Consider the following 27675-nt stretch of genomic DNA (forward strand, 5'->3'; position numbering starts at 1 on the left):
GTTTAACAAAGATGAGGAAGGAAATGTCGCCTGCAAATTTGGCTGTAGATATATCATTGTTTTTTAATAGAATTTGGAAACATGTTGTCAATCATGAAATTATATAAAGTTGGTGACAAGGTGCTTCCTTGGTGGGTATCTGATAATGTTTGATGGGATTTAACTGTGATATTTCTGTCTGTTCAGAATGAGTATGAAATTTAAAATTCTCCCATTAATGGCTTTATTTTCTAATTTTTCTAATTTTTGAATGAGTCCATCATGCCAAACCATATCGAAAGCTTTGCTGAAGTCTATAAATATGGCCAGTGTCTGTTGTTTTTATGCCTGTGCTGTCCTGTTCTATATGTAAAGCGTGGTCTAAAGATTGTCTATGGTTTGTGAAGCCACTCTGGTCTGGGCTAATAATAAATGAGATTGTTTACTGAGATATGATGTTTGAGCCTGTTATTATCCCCCGCCACGAAGTGGAAGGGGGTTATAGGAATGGGTGCCGTCCGTCCGTCCTTCCGGCTGTCACATTTCGTTTCCGGAACAGATCTTGAAAACCGTACCATATTTCTTCACCAAACTTGACACATAGATAGATCTAGTGGTGAACTGGTGCCTTTTGATAGTTTGGGATATTAAAAAAATTATTTTTTGAGTTTCCATGGCAACGACTTTGATTTAGACTGAAAATGGTGGTAGTCCTCGTTTCCGGAGCAGATCTTGAAAACCGTACCATATTTCTTCACCAAACTTGGCACATAGATAGATCTAGTGGTGAACTGGTGCCTTTTGATAGTTTGGGATTTTTAAAAAAGTTATTTTTCGAGTTTCCATGGCAACAACTTTGATTTAGACTGAAAATGGCAGTAGTCCTCGTTTCCGGAGCAGATCTTGAAAACCGTACCATATTTCTTCACCATACTTGGCACATAGATAGGTCTAGTGGTGAACTGGTGCCTTTTGATAGTTTGGGATTTTTAAAAAAGTTATGTTTCGAGTTTCCATGGCAACGACTTTGATTTAGACTGAAAATGGAGGTAGTCCTTGTTTCCAGAGCAGATCTTGAAAAACGTACTATATTTCTTTACAAAAAGGCCCAGTGAACATAGTTCACGGGAGCTAATGCATTGCACACCCCTGACATGTCATATTGGCAGGGGATGTGAGTATTTCATGCTTGTTTATAATTGATTCCAAAATTTTACATAAATGGGAAGTTAGAGATATGAGCGGTATGAGTCCGGCTCATTTTTGGGTTTTTCTGGTTTCAAGACTGGTACTACTTTTGCATGTGTCCATGTTGATTGTGTCGTGCCTGTTGTCCATATTTTGTTGTACAATTGTAAAAGTAAATTTTGAATTTTGTTGGGGATTTTATTAAAAATAATGTAACTCTTGTAGTCAAGACCTGTGGCGGAGGCTGTATTTTTGTGTTTTTTTAAAGTCTGTTTTCAATTCATGTATATTAAGTATTTTTTGATTGGTAGGTGGGTGTGGTTTGGCCTTTTTGTGAATGAGGGATGTTTTTTTATGGTGTTTTGGAATCTGGGTGAGTAGTTGGTGGAGCTGCTGGTTTTGGCAAAATGGGCAGCGATAACATTAGCTTTCTCTTTATTTGCAGATAGGTCCTTAATGTTTGGATAAACTTGGTTTTTTTAAGTACCTTTCATGGCTTTAATTTTTTTTCCAAAATTTCTAGTATTATTTTTGCAAAAGGATTGGCAGTGGCTTTTTTTGCTGCCTTTATGAGTTGTTTTGTTTTGTTTCCAAGATTTATGAATAAAGGTAATTTTGAATGGCCTCTCTTTGATTTATTGAGAGCCTTTTTTCTTAATTTTCTTTTTTTTCAATTTCAGAGCTCCACCAGGGGACTGACTGGGTCCTGCATGTGGTTAGTGGTACTAGTGGGGATGCATTTAATGGCTATTTAATGTAATTTGTTAGTTAGTTTTGTGTTGAATGTGACTCTATGTTTATGTCATGGATTTGGTCTGTGTCTGTTTGGTTGCATAGATTTGTAAATAGTTGCCAGTTAGCTTTTTTTTAAATTACATTTCATTTGCCGGGGGTGTCAGTTGAGAGGGTCGGTAGATGGCATATATTTAATGATATTTTAATTGGGCAGTGGTGGCTGCCCCATGTGTCATTAGACCGCCTGGAGAGCGGAAGGTCTGGGGTTCGATCCCCAGCCGCGTCATACCAAAAGATGTTAAAAGATGGTACTTGTTATTACCCTGTCAGGCGCTCGGCATTAAGGGGCTAAAACAAGGACTGGTCGGCTCGGGTTCAGTATACTGTGTCTGAGTGGGGTATTCATGTTAACCTGCGGCATGGTATCTCAGTGTGCTAGCACTATAAATCGGCATCAGTCCGGACTAGTACAAGCAGCCACACACACACACGTGCATGCACATCGCTATGTAAGTGCAATAATCTTGGACGCGACGTTAAACCCCATTTCACCTCACCTCACCATGTGTCATTATGAACTTCCAAGGTAGTTTTTATTTAAGCGATTACTAGTAGTTACTGTTATGCCATCTGCAGATGGATTTTGAAGTTGAATCATTGGATAATGTGTAGCTTGGTTGTCCTTTAATGAAATAAGGTGTGCTGCTATCTATCCAGCCTACTGATAGTCTTCCATATTTATCTGTGTAATTTTTTGTGCCCCACAATGGATGTTGTGCATTGAGGTCCGCGGGGATAATGGTATTGGGTTCAATATATTTTTTTAGTATTTCCAGGTCATCATTATAAAAGGGTATTTTTGACTGAAGATTTGATTTTTGGGTAATAGGAAGTAAAGTTAATTATAGGCTTTAAAGTGGATGTTTGCAGGGTGGCGAAGGACTTTTGGTAGACTTTGGACTTGGTAGCCAGGTTGTGTAATTTTTTTTACAGTGGGTTGTTTCAGAAGGATTGTGGCAATGTTACTCTCCACTATTTTGTTGATGTTGCTGTGTAGCTGTTGTGGGGCGATGTTTGCAGAGGATGCTATTTTCATGTTTTGTATTGTGTTGGCTCGGTAGGTTGGAACAGAGACCATATAATAGAGGGACGGCCCTCACCAACAGTTTATCATAAACCATCAGCGCTACGGTCTGGCATGTAACTGATACACTGACAGTCGGACAGAGTCATACAGGTGGTCCCTGAAACACTGACACTAGGATGGTGTTATACAGGTGGTCCCTGATACACAGACACTAGGACGGTGTTATACAGTTGGTCCCTGATACACTGACAATAGGACTGTGCTATACAGTTGGTCCCTGATACACACACAATAGGACGGTCTTATACAGGTAGTTCCTGATACGCTGACACTAGGACGGTGTTATACAGGTGGTCCCTGATACACTGACACAAGGATGGTGTTATACAGGTGGTCTCTGATAAACTGACACTAGGCCGGTGTTATACAGGTGGTCCCTGATTTACAGGCACTAGTACGGTGTTATACAGGTGGTCCCTGATACGCTGACACTAGGACGGTGTTATACAGGTGGTCCCTGATAAACTGACACTAGGCCGGTGTTATACAGGTGGTCCCTGATTTACAGGCACTAGTACGGTGTTATACAGGTGGTCCCTGATACGCTGACACTAGGACGGTGTTATACAGGTGGTCCCTGATACACTGACACAAGGATGGTGTTATACAGGTGGTCTCTGATAAACTGACACTAGGACGGTGTTATACATGTTGTCACTAATTTACAGACACTAGTACGGTGTTATACAGGTGGTCCCTGATACACTGACACTAGGACGGTGTTATACAGGTTGTCCCTGATGTACAGACACTAGGACACTGTTACACAGGTGGTCCCTGATACACTGACACTAGGATGGTGTTATACAGGTGGTCCCTGATTCATTGACACTAGGACACTGTTACACAGGTGGTCCCTGATACACTGACACTAGGATGGTGTTATACAGGTGGTCCCTGATACACTGACACTAGGACTATTTTATACAGGTGGTCCCCGATACACTGACACTAGGACGGTGTTATACAGGTGGTCTCTGATACACTGACACTAGGATGGTGTTATACAGGTGGTCCCTGATACACTGACACTAGGACTATTTTATACAGGTGGTCCCCGATACACTGACACTAGGACGGTGTTATACAGGTGGTCTCTGATACACTGACACTAGGATGGTGTTATACAGGTGGTCCCTGATACACTGACACTAGGATAGCTTTATTCAGATTGTCCCTGATACACTGACACTAGGACAGTGTTATACAGGTGGTCCCTGATATACTGCCACTAGGACGATGTTATACAGTTGGTCCCTGATACACTGCCACTTGGACTGTGTTATACAGGTAGTCTCTGATACACTGACACTAGGACGGTGTTATACAGGTGGTCCTTGATACACAGACACTAGGACGGTGTTATACAGGTGGTCCCTGATACACTGACACTACGACGGTGTTATACAGGTGGTCCTTGATACACTGACACTAGGACGGTGTTATACAGATGGTCCTTGATACACAGACACTAGGACGGTGTTATACAGGTAGTATACACTGACACTAGGACGGTGTTATACAGGTGGTCCCTGATACACTGACACTAGGATTGTGTTACAGGTGGTCCCTGATACACAGAGGTTGTGCACCTGTACTAACACTTGTAGCCACAGTGAGGATTCCTGGCACAGATCTCTGAAATATCGAAGTATTTAATTCAAAGTATAAAGCTAATTTTAATATTTTAACCACCATACCCTTTCTCGACGGTTTCGTCAAAGAGGTAAACGTCTGTGACCTGCATCACATCGGTCTTTGCTCCCAAAATAAGCTGACACGTCCGTGAATAACCTGAATACTGTTGAAAGCGGCGTTAAACCAAACTCACTCACTGAATTTTTAACAAAGTGTTTTCATATTTTGCAGGTATAAAGTGTTGATGTCTGTGAAAAAGTTTCAAATAAATGTTATGATACAAATTATTCTGAAGTTGTATACTTAGACAAAATACTTTCAGAGGAATCGGTTAAGGTATGGTATGGCTACTGGTGTCTGTGTAGTTCCCACTGTGTTAAAGTACTTACTGGTGGGGTTGTGTACACTTCATACAAAGACTGGGGACAGGGAGCACGGGTGGCCCAGTCGTCTAAGGCGCAGCGATTCGCTGTGCAGAGTTGCGTCCCTTGGGCACGCCAGAAACCTTTGATTGTGGGTTCGAATCCGGGTTCACCCAAATTATGTTTCTAGGTTTGTCAGCACCATACCCGTGCTCGTGGGTTTCACCGAAGTGGTAAACGTCTGAGACCTGCATCACTTCGAGCTTTCCTCCCACATTTAGCTGACACGCCGCCATATAACTTGAATACTGTTTAAAGCGGCGTTAAACCCAACTCACTCACTCAGTCACTCATACAAAGACTGTAAATAAGGTAGTTGAATGACCTTTGTACCAGAGAAGTTACTGTATTCCGACTGACACACTAGATTTGTTGATAGAATACAAAAAGGGTATATTGTTGCAATAAAATAATCAGATAATTTGTCCTTGTTTGTTTTATCACCTGTACGGGGGACGGTGGAGTAGCCACATTTTGGAAATGTTGACTTATTCACCGAGGTTCGAATCCCTGCATGGACACCGTTTCTGTTGTGGTGTTGCTCAGGACACAATGTCCACTACACACCTTTTGTCGAGAGCATTGTGACAGACTCTTGGTAGTCAACATATGGGGACATATCAGGACGCTGATTAACTGCTCCATGGCGATGACCCGAGGTCAATTCGGCGAACAACTTTTAATCCTTCATTGTAAAAAGAAATGTGCTGCTTAACTTCTGAAGTGAATGAACTGTAATCTACACAATGTCACAAATCATCAATCATATATATTCCCAAGTCATTTCTATTTTTTACGGGCGGTGGGGTAGCCCAGTGGTTAAGCGTTCTCTCGTCACAACGAAGGCCCGGGTTCGATTCCCCACATTAGTTCAATAAATGGAACAGGTTGAACAAAAGCATCTGTCAAAAGCAAGCTGGTTTCCACTGTTGTTGACATTTGGATGGATGTATTTGTAAGATGGACGCAGCATTATATCTGTAGCCCAGCCTCTGAACACCGACGGACTGTGCAGTGCCCAGATGGCCACATGTGCATTGAGTCCAGTAGCTTGGTGCAGACAGGATGTGCAGTGCCGGGATGACCATATGAACATCGAGTCCGGTAGCTAGGTACAAGCAACAAACTGTACAGAGAGGATGACGTCCCGTGAATCAGCATCAAGCCCAACCATTCCACCAGAGGTGTATGACGAGCTTTTCAAAGACCTTTTCAAAGATGACGTTTGTGATGAGATGCATCAAGATAATCGGACCCGTGAAGATCCTGGGAAGAATAGGTCTCCAGCAACCCATGCTTGCCATAAAAGGCGACCCTGCTTGCGCGAATCGATGCTAATGATGTCAATCACTGGATTGTCTGTTCCAGACTCGATTATTTACAGACCGCCGTCATATAGCCAGAATATTGCTGAGTGCGGTGTTACACAACAAACAAACAAAGCATCAAGGTAATTGTGTTCCCTACATACGTAATTAGTCACACATCCAGAACTTGGTCCAAGGCAATGTGGACAGGAATACGGTTTGAACTTTACGATGTGAAACGGCAACAAACATACATGGCAACCAATGGCGACCATTAAAATATGGATAACCCTGAATTGTGTGACTCTGTGTTCTTCAATAACCTGAGAAAAACTGATGGTAGCAACTATGAACAATCCACTTGGAGAGGTATGCAACCAAGTACTGAAAGACATCTACATTCAAATCACTTGGAGTATGTTGCTTACCGATGGTACTTTTTCAAAGCTGAATCATGTTATCAAAAAATAATCAAAAGGTGCTCACTTTGGATGTTTGCTTGTTTGTTGGGAGCATGATACTCACACACTTGTTTTTTTAATGTGAACAGCGCACAATGATTGGTTAGCTATTACGTGATCATAAAAAGCACACTTTAGCTTAACCGTAAATAATGCTTACGCAATCCCGTGAGTATGGTGCAAACAGGAATGCCGCAAAACGAATTTGCCACACATATCAATTTGATTAATAATGTCCATTAAAATAATATCATCTCTTCGGAAATGTTTTCTACGGCAGAACAACAATCATGTATATATCATATAACCAAAATATACAATGTTGAATCTTTAATATAACCAAAATGTACAATGTTGTATCTTTAATATAACCAAAAAATACATTGTTGATTCTTTAATATAACCAAAATATACAATGTTCTATCATTCATATAACCAAAATATGCAATTCTTTATCTTTCATGTAACCAAAATATACAATTTTGTATATTTTTTGCATCCAAAAGATTCCAAAGTTTGTCTTCATGGATAGATTTTACCACTGCTTCATTCAGTTTCCTTCAGTAAGAGAATCCTTGGTTCCATACAGTGTTATTGATTGTTATTTCTTGTAAATACCTTCACTGAAAATATCACTTACAGTTCCGTACTGGACAGTATTCTTGTGCATGTGACAGTGACGTGTTGATACTATTTTCATTATCACAACTATATTTGGAGGGTTATGATATAATTTGTAATAACAGATGTTGAGAGCATCTTACATAATAAACAAGAGTTTGCCACTAACGTGGCTATATCCCCCGCCCCTGTTGCAGAATTAATGACATAATTAAATCTAAACAAAACATAACCTTTTTTAACCGAGGTGGAACTTGTTGTCATGGAAATTGTAAAAAAAAGTAGAGTTTGCCTCTGACGTGGCCAAGTCTCCTGCCCAGCACATGAAGTGTATCTCATGTCATCAATAGTTAAATTTGATCACACAAACACATACATTTGAAAATATTCAAAATTTTGCAAAAGGCAGCAGTTGAGCATCTACTTAATGTAAATGCAAAATATCCTGAAGAAACAAAATAAAATTCTGCAAAACACAATTTCTGTGAAGTTCAAGAAAAAAACGAAACCTTCTCAACAAAAACATGATGGAAGTACAAACTGACAAAATCTGTTACTATATTTACTACTGAATTCATTAGGGTGGGAGTAAGAAAAAAACATTACAAGTCACATTTTGACTCGTAATAATATCAATATGGAATATTTGTTAAGAAACATAAATGGTATTAGTTTGTGATATGTGACTATGGTCATTACCAGTTCAATCCAACGATGTTGCTTTGGACATAGTAGATTAAATGCAAAATATTAAGATTCAGAAAGTTCAGTTCATTACCACATTGATTAACATACAAAGAAATAGTGATGGTCACTTCAATATACTACACTTTTTCCGTCACACCCCATACAAGATGATGGCCAGTGTATGGAAGGGGAACGACTCCTGTTGAGATGGGCTCATTAGATGACAACAACCAAGAGAGTAATACTGGCCCCAGTGTAGCATCCGAGAGCCTCTACAGCAGGAGGTATTTCTAGTTCTGTTGCCTCTCTGTACTGAAGGGCTTCTTTGTTTACCATAGCTAGTCCATGTTGGGAATACTTCAACAGAACATTGTGACCTGGCATAGGAAAATCATTACCATTGGAAGTCTCATCCGTTCTTCATGATGGTGCACAGATATATCAGACATAAGATCTGTAAAGAGTCTTGGAAGTGATCTTATATTTAAATGCCCAACAGACGTCTTGTCCTTTGGCAAAGAACAAAGAGAATGCCATTGTTCCTCAAGCGCTCCATTTCTTGTTTTGCCGATTCATTAACAAGTACTTTCTTTTGAGAGAAGTTGATAAGGTTGAATCCCTTTCTTGATTATGAGCAGCTTAACATTGTGTGTGTTGACCCTCGTGCCATTGTTGGGGGGAGTGTTAAATCAGCAACAATATATTAGTAAGTACTGCCCTGAGATTTGTGAGTTGTTCAACCAAAAGTTAGCATTCCTGGGTAGTTTTCTTTCAACAGGTACTGGGACTGTTTGTGGCAGAAGGAAACGTGCTGTAGCTGCACCTACTGCACAAAAGTCTTCATATCAACATGTGCTGAAAACTGTAAAAAGTTTCATAGAGAAGTATGCCATCTTATCGCACACTCATCCCTGTCATAATCAATGCAGAGGTAGGGATGATGTACTTGATAATGAAGTCATTAAACGAAGGTTACCCTCAACCATTATTGAGTCACATACAGACAACTTGGTAGAAGGCATGCACAGTTTCCCTTACTATGGGAGATACCTTCAATTGATGACAAACACAAAATGTAGCCACACAAACAAACTTTATTATGACTTATAAGAGTCCTTAACACATCAGGTTAAATGGGTACCAGGTTGAATTTTTTGGCATTTAAAAGAATAATCCATAAATTTCTAAAAGTTCAACTTGTTGCCATGGAAAATTAAAAGAAATAATGGGAAAAGGCACCAGTTCAGCATGTACCTGAAAGACATGCAAAGTCTCTTGAAAAAATATCTAACGGTTTCTAAGTTATGCTCCGGAAACGAAACGTGACGGACGGACGGACGTACGGAGCCCGTTTCTATAATTAAGTACATGCAGGACAACAATGTTTGGCGGGGGATAAACAATAGAACATTTGAGCATACTTTATTAACGGAAAGATCAGTAATTACACATAATGTATACCAGCTTCTTACAAATAAGAAGATATGTATACAATTAGTTCACGAATAGTTTTGTACAAATAAACATAATAACATGGATACCATCTTTTTACAAATATGAATGTCGGGGGGTAAGCAATATAACATTTACAATCAAACATAGGCCATTTCCTTTAAACTATCCCATATCTGTTCTTCGGCAACACAAACATTACATCTTTCTTTGGACACTTTCTGAGTATCTTCATGAATTTACGTTTGATGCGTGTTTGAATTAGTATGTAAGATGCGGTTACAGTGTCAATATACACCACGTGACATACGTCATGGCCCACTCGCCATGCCGGTGTCACGTGAAAGGCCATTAACCAATTGATTTGCACAACCAATTCCTGACAACAAATTGCCGCATCCACAACGATGCGCGGCTGAGGTAATAAACTCTCATTAGGCGTGAACCAAATGTGACGTTATTGTTCAATTAATTGACGTCATAATTTCGACGTCATGTCACGAGACTTGCATGTTTTCTTGGAACGTTGCCACAGTGAAAAGGAAACATTGTGACAACATTTTGTTGTTTGCTGTGAGATGCAGTTTGTTTCTTGTTTAACGCCGCACTCAGCAATATTCCAGCTAAATGACGGGGGTCTGTAAATAATCGAGACTTGACAAGACAATCCAGTGTTTGACGTCATGAGCATCGATCCACACAAATGACATGCATTATTTCAGCGAGCCTGACCACCCGATCCCGGTAGTAGCCTTTCACGGCAAACATGGGTTGCTGAAGAACTATTGTACCCCGGATCTTCACGGGTGTTGAGGTTGTTTTTGGCATTGATATTTACTGCAAATGTATACTGAACAACAAAAGTTCCTGTGCCATTGAATAAGATTTAATGCAAAGTTATGTTTATCTTATATCTGTCCATATCTGCTGGAGCATGTTTTGAAGTTCCTGGAGTGTCTGTGGAACACGTGGATGACGTCGAAGGCGCCGAGCCATCTCATCCCACATGTGCCCGATTGGTGAGAGATCAGAGGAGCGAGCCGGCCAGGGGATGACATTCACGTTGTTTTGTTGAAGAGAATCCTGAACAAATCGAGTAATATGAGGCCGGGCGTTGTCATGTTGAAAGGTAATGCCTGGGCCATGACGATGAGAAAACGGTAGAACAACAGGGCCGATGATCTCGTCGCGGTAATGCTGTCCATTGAGATTTCCCACTACCACTATCAAACGGGTCCTCTGTCTTGCTGTAATCCCACCCCAAACCATAACGCTGCCGCCCCCGAACTGATCTTCTTCCATGACACAATGATTGTTGACGTAACGTTCACCTCGACGTCGGTACACTCGAATCCGTCCATCGTTGTGGCTGAGGTGAAAACGAGATTAGTCAGTGAATAGAACTTGTCCCCATTGCATGGCCGTCCAGTGTAGACGCTGTCTGCACCACTGTAGACGTGCTTGACGGTGGTTTCCTGTCAAAATGGGACGTCTGGCTGATCTTCTGACGACAATCCCTGCACATCTGAGGCGACGACGTACGGTTTGTGAAGATAATCGTCGATGGCCAGGGATGTTTCTTGCAGTCATTGTTGCTGGCTGGAATCGATTTCGTAGGTGTGCTGTTCGAATCCAGTTGTCTTGTCGATTATTGGTTACGCGTGGCCTGCCACTCCGAGGATGGTCTCTGACTGCATTCGTCTGTTGCCAACGTTGCCATAAACACCAAATGGTGTTTCTGTGGACGTTAAATTGTCTTCCAACATCACGTTGACTCGATCTTGCTTCAAGCATACCAATGGTTTACAGACGCTCATTTTCGGACAGGTGGGGCATTTCGTAATGTTGAATAATTGCGTAACTTTGTTGTTTTTCTGAGTGGTTGTTACCAGCACGGGCTAAAGAATGCATGCGCCGGACAAACACGAATTTTCGCCGGGGAGTACCCGGCGAGGGAGCAGCCAGTGAGGCAGCACCCGTCCCGGCTTGGGTCCAATCACTCGGGCGAGCGCCCGTCCGACCGCTCGGAACCTCGCCAGTTCGGCTTGGGTCAAGCTGAAGGTGAATGAGTTAAAATTTGACGGCACGTCGGCATTATCAGGCGAAAAGATGACTGTTTAGCTTAAATTCTTCAGTAATTAGTGACGAGTTCCATAATGTATTCAACTGTAATTCCTCTTTAACCTTACACGCTGAATGAGTTAATGAATACTACACACACTTGCTAAACATAAGTAGATATCGTAAATTGTTCACAAATGGTAAAGTAGGTACTTTAAAAAAACCTCTGAAAGGTTCTCAGACATTTAAATGCTAAACTGTGGACGTATGCTACAATATATGTCATCAAGCTGTATATCTATTACTGTAGTTTTTGTTGCTGTACAACTCATGTACTACCAATGGTTGTTGTCGAGTAATGAGAGAGAGAGAGAGAGAGAGAGAGAGAGAGAGAGAGAGAGAGAGAGAGAGAGAGAGAGAGAGAGAGAGGGAGAGAAGAAAAAGAATCCCTGGGAAAACATTTGCTTTTCGCGTAACCCCAAACCACGAGTGCGCATGCGCCGGACAAAGACCGATTTTCGCCGGGGAGCAGCCGGGGAGGCGCCGGCGAGGGAGCAGCCGGTGAGGGAGCACCCGTCCCGGCTTGGGTCCAATCACTCGGGCGAGCGCCCGTCCGACCGCTCGGAACCTCGCCAGTTCGGCTTGGGTCAAGCTGAAGGTGAATGAGTTAAAATTTGACGGCACGTCGGCATTATCAGGCGAAAAGATGACTGTTTAGCTTAAATTCTTCAAAATAATATTTCATACTGGTAAGACACCAGAAGAATGGTTGGTTAAATGGGGTGTAATTAAGCCAATTTATAAGAAGGGTAAGCCTTTGTTACCAAACAACTACAAACCACTGCCATTAACGCTTGTAAGATGCTTGGGTAAAGTTTTTACTTTTCTTGTTGACAATATATTCACTACTTTCATTGAAGTAAATGGATATTATTTTATCTGAAGTCTGAACTGGTTTCAGAAAGAACTACTTTACAACACTGAGACTGCTGGCGCCAGCCTACAGGATGTCAACAACTTCCACACCAAATCAGAATCAGTCGTTCGGCCAGCAGCTTTGGTAGAGAAAGATACAATGTGGATTGAGAGATCTGGCAGCTGTGTTTGGATGATCTTGTGTGAGAATTGATGATTTTGTCAAATGTACATCTATTGAGTAAATTAAAAGTGTCCAAGTTTTTCCAATATTTAGTGTTATCTTTTTGAACAGGGTGATATGTAATATTTACTTTTCACTGATCATATTTCTAAACTTTTACTGTTTCTGGAACTGGTAAGCACAAACTACCAATAAGACAGGCCGATGGGAAATTATCTCACGAGAACTAAAGATATGAATATTGTGTGACTGCCAAGTAATTGGTTGTTGTCGAGTAATGAAAGAGAGAGATAGAAAAAAAAAAAAAAGCAGTCGCTGGGGAAACATTTGCTTTCCGCGTTAACCCAAAACGCGTGCGCCTGCACCGGATATAATGAACAAACGAAGAAATGCACATCCAAACTATCATTGTATCGTCTCGATCCGTGTCTAGACTGACTGTGACCGTCTCCAGCAAACTACGAATTACCTTATTGTCTGTTTGACGCATCTTTAATCACCTTTCCATGATCGGCCAGTTGATGAATGATGACTAACACATGTAACAGCCACAGGTTCATTAAGAACTTCGGAAATCTCTCCCGTCACGTTTATTGTGTCGGCCATTTTGACGTCTTGAACCTGATGTAAACGTATTACTTCGCGCTGTCATTGTGACTGACTTACTGAGGTATTTCTTTACCGACCTTTCACTGCAAACACGAAAACGTCGTTTTTTTCCGTATATGGTCATTGGACGGAATACGACTAAAAATTCATTAAAATTGATTAATTGGTCAGCGTCTAGAAAGTGTCCAGAAAAGGGTCGAGTTTTTCAAGCGTAAAATGGACGGAAAAACGATGCTTTTTGCTCCGCCTTGTACAACTGTTAACGGCCAATCAGATGGCGCTGGTCCCCCGACGCACGTGATGTCCAAGGCTTCCTTTCGGAAGCTTTAGGTTTCGTATTTCTGGCATGCCTTGCTCTAGTATCTGTCGCGCGCAGTGCAGCGAGATTTGCTGATAAGCTAGTTTTAGGATATGTTACATGTTAATGGAATTCAGACACGCGCCAAGAAGTCAAACCAAACAATGTTACTAAGTTTATTGTGGTAACGGCTATGTACAGTTACCCCTATCGCACAATGGGTTGTGTTTCATTTGGTTATAACAATAACTAAGTTTTTAATGTGAAGTTTACAAGATATACGACTTGGACGCGAGGTCGGTCACATGACGTTCTTCACGTGACTGTATTCTTGAAAAGGCGTAAACACTGACTACTTCCACATTCCTGGGGAAAACCCTTGGAATTCCCTGGTACGAATTCATACAGAAGCGTGGTTGCAAGCCCGTTTAAGTATACCCTCGCTACAACCCATCCCAGAGAGAAAAAAACACGAAAAAAAATCCAAACTGTCGCAGTGACAATTTACAGAAATCTATGAATTGACCTTAGTATCTATTTGACACATCTTCACAATCACCTTTCAATGATCGGCCAATTGATCAGTGATGCCAAAGGCTTGAAATAGCCACAGGTTAATTAACAACTTCGGAAATATCTCCCGTCACGTTTATCGTGTCGGCCATTTTGACGTATTGTACTTGATGTAAATGTATTACGACGCTGTCATTGTAATTGACTCACTGAGGTAATTCTGTAAAAGATCTTCTCATCTAATGAGGATATTGTTTGGAATATATTTCTTGTAAACATACTAAAACATATGTTCCTCGCTTTGGGGGGAACTATTTTATTCCGGGGTGGCCTATTTAATCTAGTAGTAAGTCAAGTCACCATGCGTGATCTGTTATTTTATGTGTTTAAATTACGATTTGGGGCGTTAATAAAATACACTGACGCAAGTATATTCTATTCAAATGAATTGGATAATTGAATATGCTTTCTTTTACATATTACATAACATCACTGCACAAAATATGAACAGTTGCAGTAACACACTACGGTAATCGCATTAAACATCATTTTCAACTGTACAGTATTTCAGTATTTCAGTTATATCATGGTGTATCAAACTGATGTGGGATAAAAATCCGAAGTGGTTCAGGTCATCCAATGGGTGTTCGGGAAAAGGTGAGCGTATCCTGCCACACAAGTGGCACCTGTCACAAACACATGCAAGGACAAGTCAATTGTTCACCTGAACAAAGCACGGAAACACACAATGATGCCCGTCCTCAGTTTTACCGAGCATGTAAATTATTTTGTCCGTCAAAAACATGGACGAGTATAAACAATATGTTCATTCACGTAATACATGTCATACATTTGACAAAATGTATTGACTCGGAGCATTATTGTTAATCACAGCGTATGCAGTTGAACTCATCACCCATCCCATTATTGATAACCCTTCTTGAAGATCTATGAAATCAGAAGCTGCAACACTCTATCTTTTAACTGGCATGTCAGACTTCTATTTCATTACTCAGTTTCATTTGCACGGATTACTATGGAAGGGACATTGTCTCGTTGTCGCATTGTCGCATTGACGCCTTTACAAAAACAAGCAAAACGTGTCAAAATTAACAAAAGCGCGACAATTGGCCATTTGTCGCATTGTCGCGTGTTCGCATTGTCGCTCTTTGATAATCCTTTTCTTTATTTTACAAAAGGGCGACGATGCCGTAACGCGACATTTTCAAGGTCAAAATATGTCTCGTTGTCGCATTGGCGCCCCATCACAAATGTGTATAAAAGGCGTAAAGTTCAGTTATTGTTACAGTTAGGAAGTTCAACCTGATAAATGTACGTCTTGAAATGAAAACACAAGTCCGTCCGCGAGTCCATAACGTTTTATTGTGAGCTCTTCTCCAAAGGTGCTTAGTGTTCAACTCCCAGTTCCAAACACGTAGTACCTCCTCAATAATCCACATACCTCCAGTGCAGTGGTCTTCCGGAAGATCTTACTCTTGACCGTATTAGACAACTGACGAGTGCACGCCTGACCTATGACCTCGTTGCAACCCTCGTGATGTGTTTGCCGAAGGGAGAGGTGTAGGAAATGTGTGCTCCAGCCCAGCGCAGAGCTCGCGACACACTGTATACTGATGTATACAGTGTATTGCAGTTGATATACTGTATACTGCATGTGATATTTATTTGCGGAAATGTTACAACTTTCAAGATTCAAGATTCAATTTGCATATATTTCATATACAACAGACCGCCGTCATATATCACTGGAATACTGCTGAGAGCGGCGTTAAAACAAATTGTTTTCATAATGGAGGCTGCAGTCATTTAAAATAGAACCATATACATATGTACAGAAAATATATTATTAACCAGGTCTTTGGGAAAAGATATCAGATTTTTATAAGCAGCCACATAGGGATGATAAAGGACCCCTCGCTGATTAGGTTCTTGTTTACTTAAGAGCAGAGTTGGCCATGTTAGATAATATAACCAAAATCCGGGAGCTCCGGCGGGGGGCAAGCTGGTCTTGTTAGTGTATGGTATGAGCTGTGACGTTGACCCAAGAGAATAATGTAAAACATGAGACCAACTCAAGTCTATAATGATTGGGAAAGTCTAGATTTCCACAGCTCTAGCCTGAAATTAAGAATTGTTCTATGCTCCATTTTAATTGTATTATTTTCATTTTGTAGACATGGATGGACCAACCAGGAAAGAAATTGATGGAATATTAATATCACATGTTACCACTGATCCAGTTAAATTCATCACACAATAATAAATTAGTATTTGACATTACGGCATTTCATTATTAGGGCATGATCATGTACATGTTCACTGTAGTAATGTACACACCAGTCAACTTGATTATAATTTTTATCAAAGTGTAGCGCGGCATCAACGATTACTTTATGATATCCTCACTTGTCATCGATGTATTGACATCGAACAATGGACGGCAATTCGAAATTCTTATGGATAGCTTCAATAGGGACAGCGCCGGTGTCAGTACAATTTTCCTAGTTAAAATAAGTATCTACAACATATAATCAGAAGCAGACAAGAACAATATTTTTTTATTAATGCTTACTTTCATGGATAGAATTAAGGCAATCTAGGCTTGCCAAGTCGTTCTAGACTTGAGCTGGATTCCTTTTAAATTTATTCTGTATGGTCTGGGAGACGAACGGGCGTCAGTATCGCATGGAGAACTGGGACAGCCTTAATCAGTGTAATCGGATATGTTGTGGAGTTTCGGTTTTGGGCTGTTTGCTGAATATATAGAATTGCGAGTTATGTATACTCTGTATTCTTTCGTCATGGTAGCATATATATTTTCTATGTTGCTTTTTGAATTATCCACAAATAATGAGAACTACAATGTTAACCTCTCTCTGGAGATATGCAATACTACTACTGAAGGGCATATCTGAAAAATGGGACTTCTCGACAAATATTTCTTTCTTAAATACTACCCGTTACAGGCATTCTGATCATTATATCATACTTTGTACAGTTTAAAAGTCAAATAATGGCAAATTGTGTATCTTTCTACATTTTGAATTAATTATATTTTCTGAAATAAAACCTTAGCATCAGATAGTGATATACACGAATATGATCTATACTATTATAAATGAATTATCAATTTCGTATTATGAATTAGATAAACAGAAATATGATAGTAAAACAAATTATTTTAATCTATTCTTGTGAATAGGTAACGAGAGATCTAGGCAACGCACTAACGGAGCCATTTATGAAATGAAATATTAAAAGTTTAGGGGTTTGAACATGCACATTGAATGACAGGGAAGAAAGCAACGCAATAATTAAATTATGTAAATGGTATATGCATTAATTTAAATGCAAATGATTCAATGATGAGTTCTTTCACAAGTCCATATTTCAAGGCATGTATTTGATATTCATAATAACTCCACAAAAGCTACACAATGACAACAAAACGGTACCAGCATCACATATATCAATAATACATGAGATACATATAATTACTTTAAAGTTAAAACATGTATCTAAATAGAAAATTAGAAGGATACACTTCCGACATTTTTCGTATTTTGTTTTCGTTTGGAGAGAGAAGTTGTGATTGGTATCTGATGGGTGCAAACAGGTGTTCCCTTCCGCCAAGGCCTTGCGGCAATGCTATAGCCCAAAATTAAACAAGCCTTGTTCAACAGGTTCAGACTCAAATTTCTATCCCACTTGGGCTCCTTTTAAATTTAAATATAATTTCTCGTGTCGATATGTGTCAGAAGAAATGAAATATTACAGCACTGGTGAATAGGTTACATGCGCATGTCAGCGTCGATCCTATAATATCCTTTTATGCAAAATACATATATACTGATGAATTAAGGTAGTAATACTACGCAAATATATGTCCAGATGCATACATCAGTATCATCTCGTGATCTTAATTCGTGCTTTGAGCCCATTTTCTACCGGAGATTCTGGGGTGTTACATCACACCAGAAAGCCAGGTCCAAATTCAAGTCATAATTTCATGGTCCGTCTTGTATGTTGGAAATCAATATCGCAATATGGCTAAACATTGCTGAACGTGGTATTAACCCGATTACTCACATAATTATTCCATTTTCTACAGTCATCTACGAACACTGTACTATCTTTAAGGAGGTATATCTGTATCATCCAAATGTCCATACATATATGTCCACATTTATATGTATAAAGCAAGTCGTCCTGCACTCTTCCTTAAAAGATAAATGTTAAGCATTTCCTCTGTGTGGATTTATATAATGTAATATCGTTTTAATGTAATGCTGATGCACTAAACGTACCACAGACCTGATGCTAGAATAACATCTAATTTCTGAAATGAACATATTTTACAGAAAAAACAGTTGTCGGCCATTTTGACGTATTGTACTTGATGTAAATGTATTACGACGCTGTTATTGTAATTGACTCACTGAGGTAATTCTGTAAAAGATCTTCTCATCTGATGGGGATATTATTTGAACACATGTGTTGCGTAAGATCTTTCTGAAGAGCAAGTTGTGCATCCATGCGCTCATGTCACCTCTCTTTTTGAGGAACTATTTTATTCCGCGATATAGCTAGTTGTTGTATGGCTGTCAGTGTAAACGTGAAGTCACATGTACTAAATAAAACTGTGTTTAGATCTTGGCCTATTCTACATCCTTTGAGGTAAGAAATTGTGATACAAACATTATAAGAATTGACCTTCACTTTGTGTGAGTTCATTGGAGTATGAACCTTCATAGAGTAGGGGCCAAACTGTATGAACGTCGGAGCTTCACACAAAGTGAAGATAAATTCTTAAATAATACAAATATTATCTCAAAGGTTTGAAATGACTCAGCTGATGTGTCAATTTTGATACATATATGCACACTGTCTAAGACAATTGTAAATGCAGCTGTGGAGTGCAATTCCTGGGAGTGCAATGCTTGGGTTCCCAAAGCGGAAGGAACGCTTATCGCATTAACTGAAGTTCAGGAATCGAAAACGTTACACGCATGCGCACCTAATTATTTACAGTACAAGAGGGAGGATGTTACAACAACAAACACAGATACTAAGTTCTGTTGGGTTTTTTTTCACCAAAATTCTCAATCGCTGTATAAAAAATATAATTTATCAAACCATGTTTGTTGGCAAATTGTTTCTTTCCACAGAACCGTATTGAGCTGTGCATATGAGCTGTGCCATGAGATATAGAGGTTATCACGCGAGTGTGTTTGGGGATGGTAAATATCCTCCATTAGGAATGAAAATGGTATTTAGCGAGCCTTGGGAGGATATGTACGTACCATCCCCAAACACACAAGCGTGATAACCTCTTTATCATATAATGTCATTCTTCAATTCTGTGCTTGAAAATCGCTTCCCCTCACTCACAGACATTACCTAATCATTGCGAGTTTTCCTGGAATGCGCGCATTAATATTTATTACGTCACAGGGTAAGTGATGTGTCAGTCGGACAGTGACAGTAGCCAATATAGTTCCAACTGAAATCTGTTTCTTATACAGTGGCGAAGCAACATATACGCAAAACAACAATTGTTTTACTTGCCTTTCCCGGCAATCCATCGGTCTGTCCGCTAGAGTAACTGCCCTTTGTCAAAGGGAAGCTACTCCAACCCTAGTCTATGAGACATCACGGCCACGGTCAGACGTTGTTGACAGTCGGCCTGTCCTGTCATAACGTTAAGAAGTGCAGTCAGGTGTACACACAGCGCCAAAACGAAACAAGGTAACAATTCATACATATTTCGCCTAAATCCAACTATTTGTATTTGTGGAAAGGGTTTCAAGCCGCAGAGGTCTACAAGCACAGATATGGCTACTGCTCCCGCTTGGCTAGGCCTCGCGCCCTCGCAAAATTGTTTCGAAATTTATCTCTCCAAAGTTGCCAAAACTTATAAAATGCCTTAGTTACGTCGCAGTTCGACACTGATTTTCAGTATATTAGACTGATCTTTTGATAATTGTAGCAATTATCCCTGTAGTTTATCCAGATTCACAATGGTTAATTCTGACTCGATCGCCGAATGACAAGTGCGACGCCATGTTTGTTTATAAACACTCAAAGTAGTCGCTACTTGACGTTTGATATTTGCATCTCTCTCCGCATATGACCCAAACAGATATCGTTTTTATCCGTTGGCTTTATCCTGCCGAGGAACCTACCCATGATATGATAAAACTTTGTATTATGTCATAATACAAAGCTCTGCATGGCATATACGGTTGAATCTGCTTCAGTAAGTTCTCGCCATTGTGTACAAGTGCAGAGATTCTGCTTCTAATCTAGTAAAGAAAAACGTTGACGAAACATATCCGATTTGCAACACAGTGGGGATGTTATATGGTCTCCCCCCCCCCCCCCAACATCTGCTTGATCGATAACAAATTACTCATAGATTATTCAATTATTGTCTTTTATGTCACGCGCAACGTTTGTATTGTACAAAGAAGGATTTTAGGATTTTGCCTGTCATCTTGCAGATTTAGACTGGGAATGTGTTCATTCGAATTAAGAACGAGAATAATTGATTATCATGAATGTATATTGTGCAGTTGAAAGTCATACATATACATGTACACTGTAAATGCATTCACTTCAAAGTCGTATACGACCTTCGCGAGCGAGTTGAATGGTCATTTTCCATTGGAACGCAATGTTGGTTGGTTGGTTTGTTGTTCAACGCCGCACTCAGCAATATTTCAGCTATATGACGGCGGTCTGTAAATATTCGAGCCTGGACCAGACAATCTAGTGGCTAATGTCATGAGCATCGAGCAACGCAATTGGGATCGATGACATGTCACCGAGCCTGATCACCCGATCCCGTTAGCCGCCTCTTACGACAAGCATAGACGCCTTTTACGGCAAGCATGCGAAATAGAGCTGGCTTGATGGGAGATGTGACGTTAGCTAGCTGAGACTGTACATGTCGACACACATTGCATCGCTTACACCATACATGTGGGATCTTTGTTCAAGAATGAAATTACAGGAAATGATATGTTACAATCCTCCGTGTCCAAATTACAAGTTTGGATGTTATCGGTTCTGCGTTCTGAGATACAGTGATGTAAGTATCTACTACAATTAACAATATATGATGTAAAAAAAATCAAACTCTCTGATGGAATGTGTGGTGCCAATCATTCGATAAAGTAAGAATCGTAAAATGTATGACGAGACGAGCCAAATATTCACACACAATAAAATAAAAACCTGCCCGCTTTTTGTAACAGTGCGATTGAAAATTCTAACTAGCAGATAATTAGAGTGAGTGAGTGAGTGAGTATGGTTTTACGCCGCTTTTAGCAATATTCCAGCAATATCACGGCGGGGGACACCGGAAATGGGCTTCACACATTGTACCCATGTCGGAAATCGAACCCGGGTTTTCGGCGTGACGAGCAAACGCTTTAACCACTAGGCTACCCGACCACCCCAGATAATTAGAGAAACTGGTGACATGTACGTCACCCCTGTTAATCAAAGTTGTCAATAAACTGAACATCATATCTATCGGAGACAACCCAAGTTACTTTGAGTTACCAAGTTTAATTCATTACTAAATGTTCAAGAATTTAAAATACTTTAGTGTTACATTTTTTAGAGGAACGGGCATACACACAAGAAATATATTGCTTCCGTGTGTGAATGCAGGTAATACTGGGCATCTCAGTTCTCAGATTCGTAATGCTTCACACAGGTGGTGTATCTTTATGTGTAATTGCGCATGTCAGTCACTGATTTCAACCGCTTGTTTGGGTGTTCCCAAATCTCGTGTATCATTAAACACTTTAATGTTTCTCCTGCTACGTTAACGTTGTAACATTTCAGATCATAACCATCATAACCATCATCTAATACACAGCATATGCATAGACATATTTTATTTGGTTGTTTTGTCTGTTCGGTTTTAAAATTGATTTTCTTTAAATCTTATGTCCAGTGCATATTTTCACAAACAGGGCTGTTAGCTGATATTAGGAGTATAACATCCAGTGTATCTTTAGTTGTCGTACTGCTCTTGTCAAATAAGAGGACTGTATATCACATACGTCAGTCAATTAACGAAGTTTTGACAATTGATATTTTGGAAAAGACAGGTAAACGACAGTTGTGACAGGATTGTATGGTAGTGTCATAAGGTTAAAATGCATACACAACATTAGAACATTGTAACACATTAAACCTAGGATTGTATGGTAGTGTCATAAGGTTAAAATGCATACACAACATTAGAACATTGTAACACATTTAACCTAGGATTGTATGGTGGTGTCATAAGGTTAAAATGCATACACAACATTAGAACATTGTAACACATTAAACCTAGGATAGCTTCAATGATGTGGTTTGCTTTGGGTTTAGAAGGGAATCGATGGAGTAAAGACATTTCCCATTTATCATCGGAATGTCTCCACGTTGCCGTCGATTAGTAAATGAGTGAGTGAGTATTGTTTTACGCCGCATTTAGCAATATTCCAGCAATATCACGGCGGGGGACACCAGAAATGGGATTCACACATTGTACCCATGTCGGGAATTGGACCCGGGGCTTCGGCGTGACGAGCGAACGCTTTAACCACTAGGCTACCCGACTGCCCCGATTAGTTAATGAACCAGCAGAGAGAAAGAACACTTTTTCATCTGTAGAATCCAGAGTGAGTCAGAATATCAATAGAGAGATGCTCAATCTGCCACGTAGGCTCTGGTACTTTATATGCCACCCCGTTTTCACACTCTGTGAGGAGTCTAGCCTGTCGGATTGTCGGAAGCGTAATTAAAATGATGTGAGTATAACCCGTACGTTGTGCTGGTCAATGACAGGAAGGGCAGGAATAGGGGCCTTGTAGAATGTTACTTTATTTTGAGGATTCCTGTGGCCAGTGACGGACGTAATTCAAACTTATTCTCTGCTGACACCGCATCAAAGTTATTTGTGTACCGATTGAGCCGGTGAAGTGGGGTGGTAGTTCACGCGAAACGGACGACACTGTCTGGGTCTGCTGGGCGGCGCCTTTGACGTCGTGTTCAAACATACATGCAGTCTGCTTCTTCTTCGAGTGCTGGGTAACGCTAATAGCTCTTCCCCCGTGTGGACCCGGGGTAGAATGTGTCCTCAGTACCACATTGCTTGTCGTACGAGGCGACAAAATCTTACTACTCATCTTCAAGCTGTAGCAGTCCGTGTACCGTTGCACATTGTTTTCACATTGTGCTCACTTTATATTGAGCCTTGTATTATTATGGGTGATTTACGTCCACGAAGACCTCTGTGGCAGTGATCATTTCCCAACCATTTTAAAACCCGTCTTACCTTCAGATGTTACTCCTTCAACAAGATGGACCTTTACTAAGGCCAACTGGCCTTTATTTAAATTACTTACATCCAGTAAATTAAAACCTGATCTGTTTCTTGACGCTACTGACCATGTACAAATATTTTCTAATGAGTTAAACAACATCGCTGATGAATGTATTCCTAAGTCCTCTACAAATCCACACATTCGTAAACCATGATCTAACTATGACTGCAAACAGGCTGGGAAGGCGTGGACAAAAGCTGAGCACTATTTTCGTCGCCATCCCATGGTCCATAATTTTAATAGATATAAAATCTTAAATGCTAAAGCCAGGCGTACGTTTAAGCAAAATAAACGCCAATCTTGGCAAAATTATGTTTCCAAAATAAATTTTGAACGCCCATGTCTAAGTGAGTGAGTGAGTATGGTTTTACGCCGCTTTTAGCAATATTCCAGCAATATCACGGCGGGGGACACCAGAAATGGACTTCACACATTGTGCCCATGTCGGGAATCGAACCCGGGTCTTCGGCGTGACGAACTAACGCTTTAACCACTAGGCTACCCGACCGTGTCTAAGGTATGGAACATGATACAGAAAATAAAAGGTAAGGGTTCTGACTCTAGCATCCACCATCTTAAGAAATGGGGATCAATTATTATCTAGTAAATCAGATATTGCAAATATACTCGGTGAAACGTTAGCAAAACATTCTTCTTCCTCAAATTATGTCCCTCAATTCCCAAAAAATAAAAACAGCAAGAAAACTCAGGGAAGTTTCCTTCTTCTTGGCGTGATGCCATAGTTGTACCCATACCGAAACCTGGTCGGGATCATTGTGATCCCTCAAATGGACCCATTTCATTGGCCAGCTGCGTTTGTAAAACCATGGAACGCATGGTCAACAATAGATTAGCATGGTACTTAGAATCAAATAATTGAATTACAAATATTCAGTGTGGCTTTCGAAAGAATCGAAGTACTGTTGACCATTTAGTTTGGTTAGAATAATTTGTGAAAAATGCAACCATTAATAACCAGCATACAGTGTCTAAATTTTTCGATTTAGAAAAAGCGTATGATACAACGTGGAAACACGGGATTTTAAAGGATTTACATGATTTTGGATTGACAGGCCGTTTGCCTCAATTTATGTCCACATTTTTAACTGACACACAATTTCAAATCCGCGTGGGATCTACCCTGTCTGATCATTATCATCAGGATCAGGGTGTCCCACAAGGCAGTATTGTGTCTGTAACTTTATTTAGTATCAAAATAAATAGTCTTTCAAAGGTTTTAAGTGATTCAGTAGATTGATCACTTTTTGTGGATGATTTTAATGCTTCTTGTCGTGGAAAAAATATGCATACAATAGAGAGGCAGTTACAAATCTGTCTCAATAAAATTCATAAATGGTCCCTTGAAAACGGGTTTAAATTTTCCATTTCTCTGCAGAAAATATAAGTCGCATAAGGACCCCAAACTATTTTCAAATGGCTACCTTATCAAAGTTGTAAACGAGGCCAATTCTTGGGCCTTTTTTTCGATAGTCATTTAACTTTCCTTCCGCATATTAAATACCTAAAAGCTAAATGTCTGAAGGCACTCGATTTGTTGAAAGTAGTTTCTAATTCTAAGTGGGGAGGGGATCAAACACTTGTACAGATCACTGATCCGTTCCAAACTTGATTTCGGCTCCATAGTCTATGGTGGAGCCTGCAAAACTACTGATGATAATATCCATCATCAGGGCCTGGGGCGTTTCCTTGGAGCCTTTAGAACGTCTCCAATTCACAGTCTGTATGTACGAGGTCTCTTAAACAACGCCGTCAGAAAGTATCTCTACAATATGTCACTAAATTATATTCTAATCAGTCAAATCCAGCTTTTAATTGCGTCTTAAATCCTCTTTACCAAGATATTTACAATAAAAAAAATTCTCTTGTTCCAACACTCGGAATCAGAATCAAGTCTGCCTTGTTTGCTTCTAATATTAAACTGCACCATATTGCTCGTTCTCAACTGTTTTCATCACCTCCTTGGCAAATGGAAAGGCCAGAGGTTGATCTCACATTAACCAAACTAAAAAAATCTGAACCAAATCAACTAATTTATCAACAACAATATACTGAATTAACACTTATGATACTTACAAATCCATATTTACAGATGGATCCAAGGATGGTGACGCTGTTGCCAGCGCCACTGTCTTTGTATACAGAACCATATCATCTAGATTACCGAATGACAGTTCCATTTTTTCAGCAGAATCACAGGCAATATTAACTGCTGTCAACTATATTAATACTCAATCTAAACATAAAAGGTTCATTATCTTTTCTGATTCACTTCCCTGTCTTCAGGCAATTAAGAATATATCTTGTGAACATCAACTATTATGTGAAATTATTGACCTACATAATGATCTTGCTACTGTCCAGTACGACATGGTCTTTTGCTGGTTACCAAGCCATGTTGGTATCACTGGTAACACAATGGCCGATGCTGTTACTAAAGCAGCACTCATCAAATCTATGACACCACTTCTTATCCCATACAGTGATAATAAACCTATAATTAGATCTTACATCCGGGATCTTATGCAAAAGAAGTGGGACACCCAAGTAGATATCAATAAAGTACATGAAATTAAACCAAATATCGGTTACACCTACTTGAGTTGTCAGTCCACATTTGAAGAGGTCATTTTACGACGTTGTCGTATTGGCCTTAGTAGATATACTCACGAATATTTGTTGAAAGGTGAAGGACCTCCATTTTGTTTCCCTTATGAGAGAATCACGGTCAATCATGTCCTGCTTGACTGTATTGATTTTGCCATCACAAGGGATAAATGTTTCAAATCATCATCTCTCAAGGATCTGTTTTATAATATTAATTCTCATTTAGTAATTGGGATTTAAAAGAGATAGAATTGGTCAATAAATTTTGATAATATGTCTTGTATAAAATTATTTTATTTTTTAAATTGGTAGTATGAAATTACATCTGAGTTTGTTACTGGCCGTATCCTCAAATAGGGTTGACGTTGTGTAAAATTATTGCCCCCCCCCCCCCCCCCCCCCCCTTTGAGAGGGCATCGTAAGTTCATGTGATTCAAAGAATATTTCCGCCTACTACTCTTTTAGACGTAGACATCCTGCTGGGGTCCATGCAGGTAGAAAATGTACTGTAAGTCCCCATGGTCCCCAGTATGGTGGCCTACCTTCAGTTGCTGACTATCTATAGCCCGTTTGTATCTTGTATCGTTATGTATAGTGCTATTCTCTTTAATGATTCCGTACTGGTTTTATATCTTTTTCTGTTATATATCTAGTTACTTTACTGTCCTTCGTTGACAGGTTTTTATTTAAGTTTCAATATATGTATTATGTTTAACTATTGATAGTCACGATATGGCTGAAATATTGCCGATGTTACTTAAAATTTTAACTCACTCACTCACTCACTCCACCCGATCTGCTTTGGTTCAGTGATGAACTGATACATGCTCCGGCAATCTCATCTTATGGCCCAACTGTATTGTGCTGGTTCCAAAGGCCACAAGGAAAGCGTGGTCAACCAACGTTGCTGTGACAAAGTTGTTAAATTGTTGAGTGTTTTCTGAAACAAAGCTTAATTACTGTTGGTGACCTTCTTCACCTTAGGTTCAAGGTTAATTGTGCCAGTTTGGATTTTGTACACATTTGTAATGATGAATATTTCGCTTTAGTGTCCCCTTACAAGATAACTACCTTTGCAAATTGATACATTTTATTAGGCGATCAATATTAAATGAGCTTGTGCTACACAGATTATGTTTTGTTTGTTTGTTTGTTTGTTGTTTATCGCCGCACTGAGCAATATTCCAGCTATATGACGGCGGTCTGTAAATAGTCGAGTCTGGACAAGTCAATCCAGTGATTAATTTGAACATCGATCCACACAATTGGGATCGATGACATGCATCAACCAAGCCAGCGAGCCTGACCACCCGATCCCGTTAGTCGCCTCTTACGACAGGCATAGTCGCCTTTTACGGCAAGCATGGGTTGCTGAAGACCAATTTACCCCGGATCTTCACGGGCCCACAGATTATGCAGCCGA

General features: G+C 40.0%; 1 protein-coding gene across 1 annotated transcript in view; it reads left to right on the forward strand.

Annotated features, from left to right (window-relative positions):
• Nucleotides 1–2034, forward strand: part of LOC124117287 — a 28682-nt gene extending 26648 nt beyond the window's left edge. Inside the window, exon 3 of the mRNA XM_048388497.1 lies at nt 1848–2034. Within this exon, the coding sequence (XP_048244454.1) occupies nt 1848–1866 (19 nt within the window). The 3' untranslated portion in view covers nt 1867–2034. The remainder of the gene's footprint in view (nt 1–1847) is intronic.
• Nucleotides 2035–27675: the final 25641 nt, after the last annotated feature.

The sequence above is a fragment of the Haliotis rufescens genome, unplaced genomic scaffold (genome assembly GCF_023055435.1).
Source record: "Haliotis rufescens isolate VD_foot unplaced genomic scaffold, xgHalRufe1.0.p SCAF_72, whole genome shotgun sequence".
Taxonomy (NCBI): Eukaryota; Metazoa; Mollusca; class Gastropoda; order Lepetellida; family Haliotidae; genus Haliotis; species Haliotis rufescens.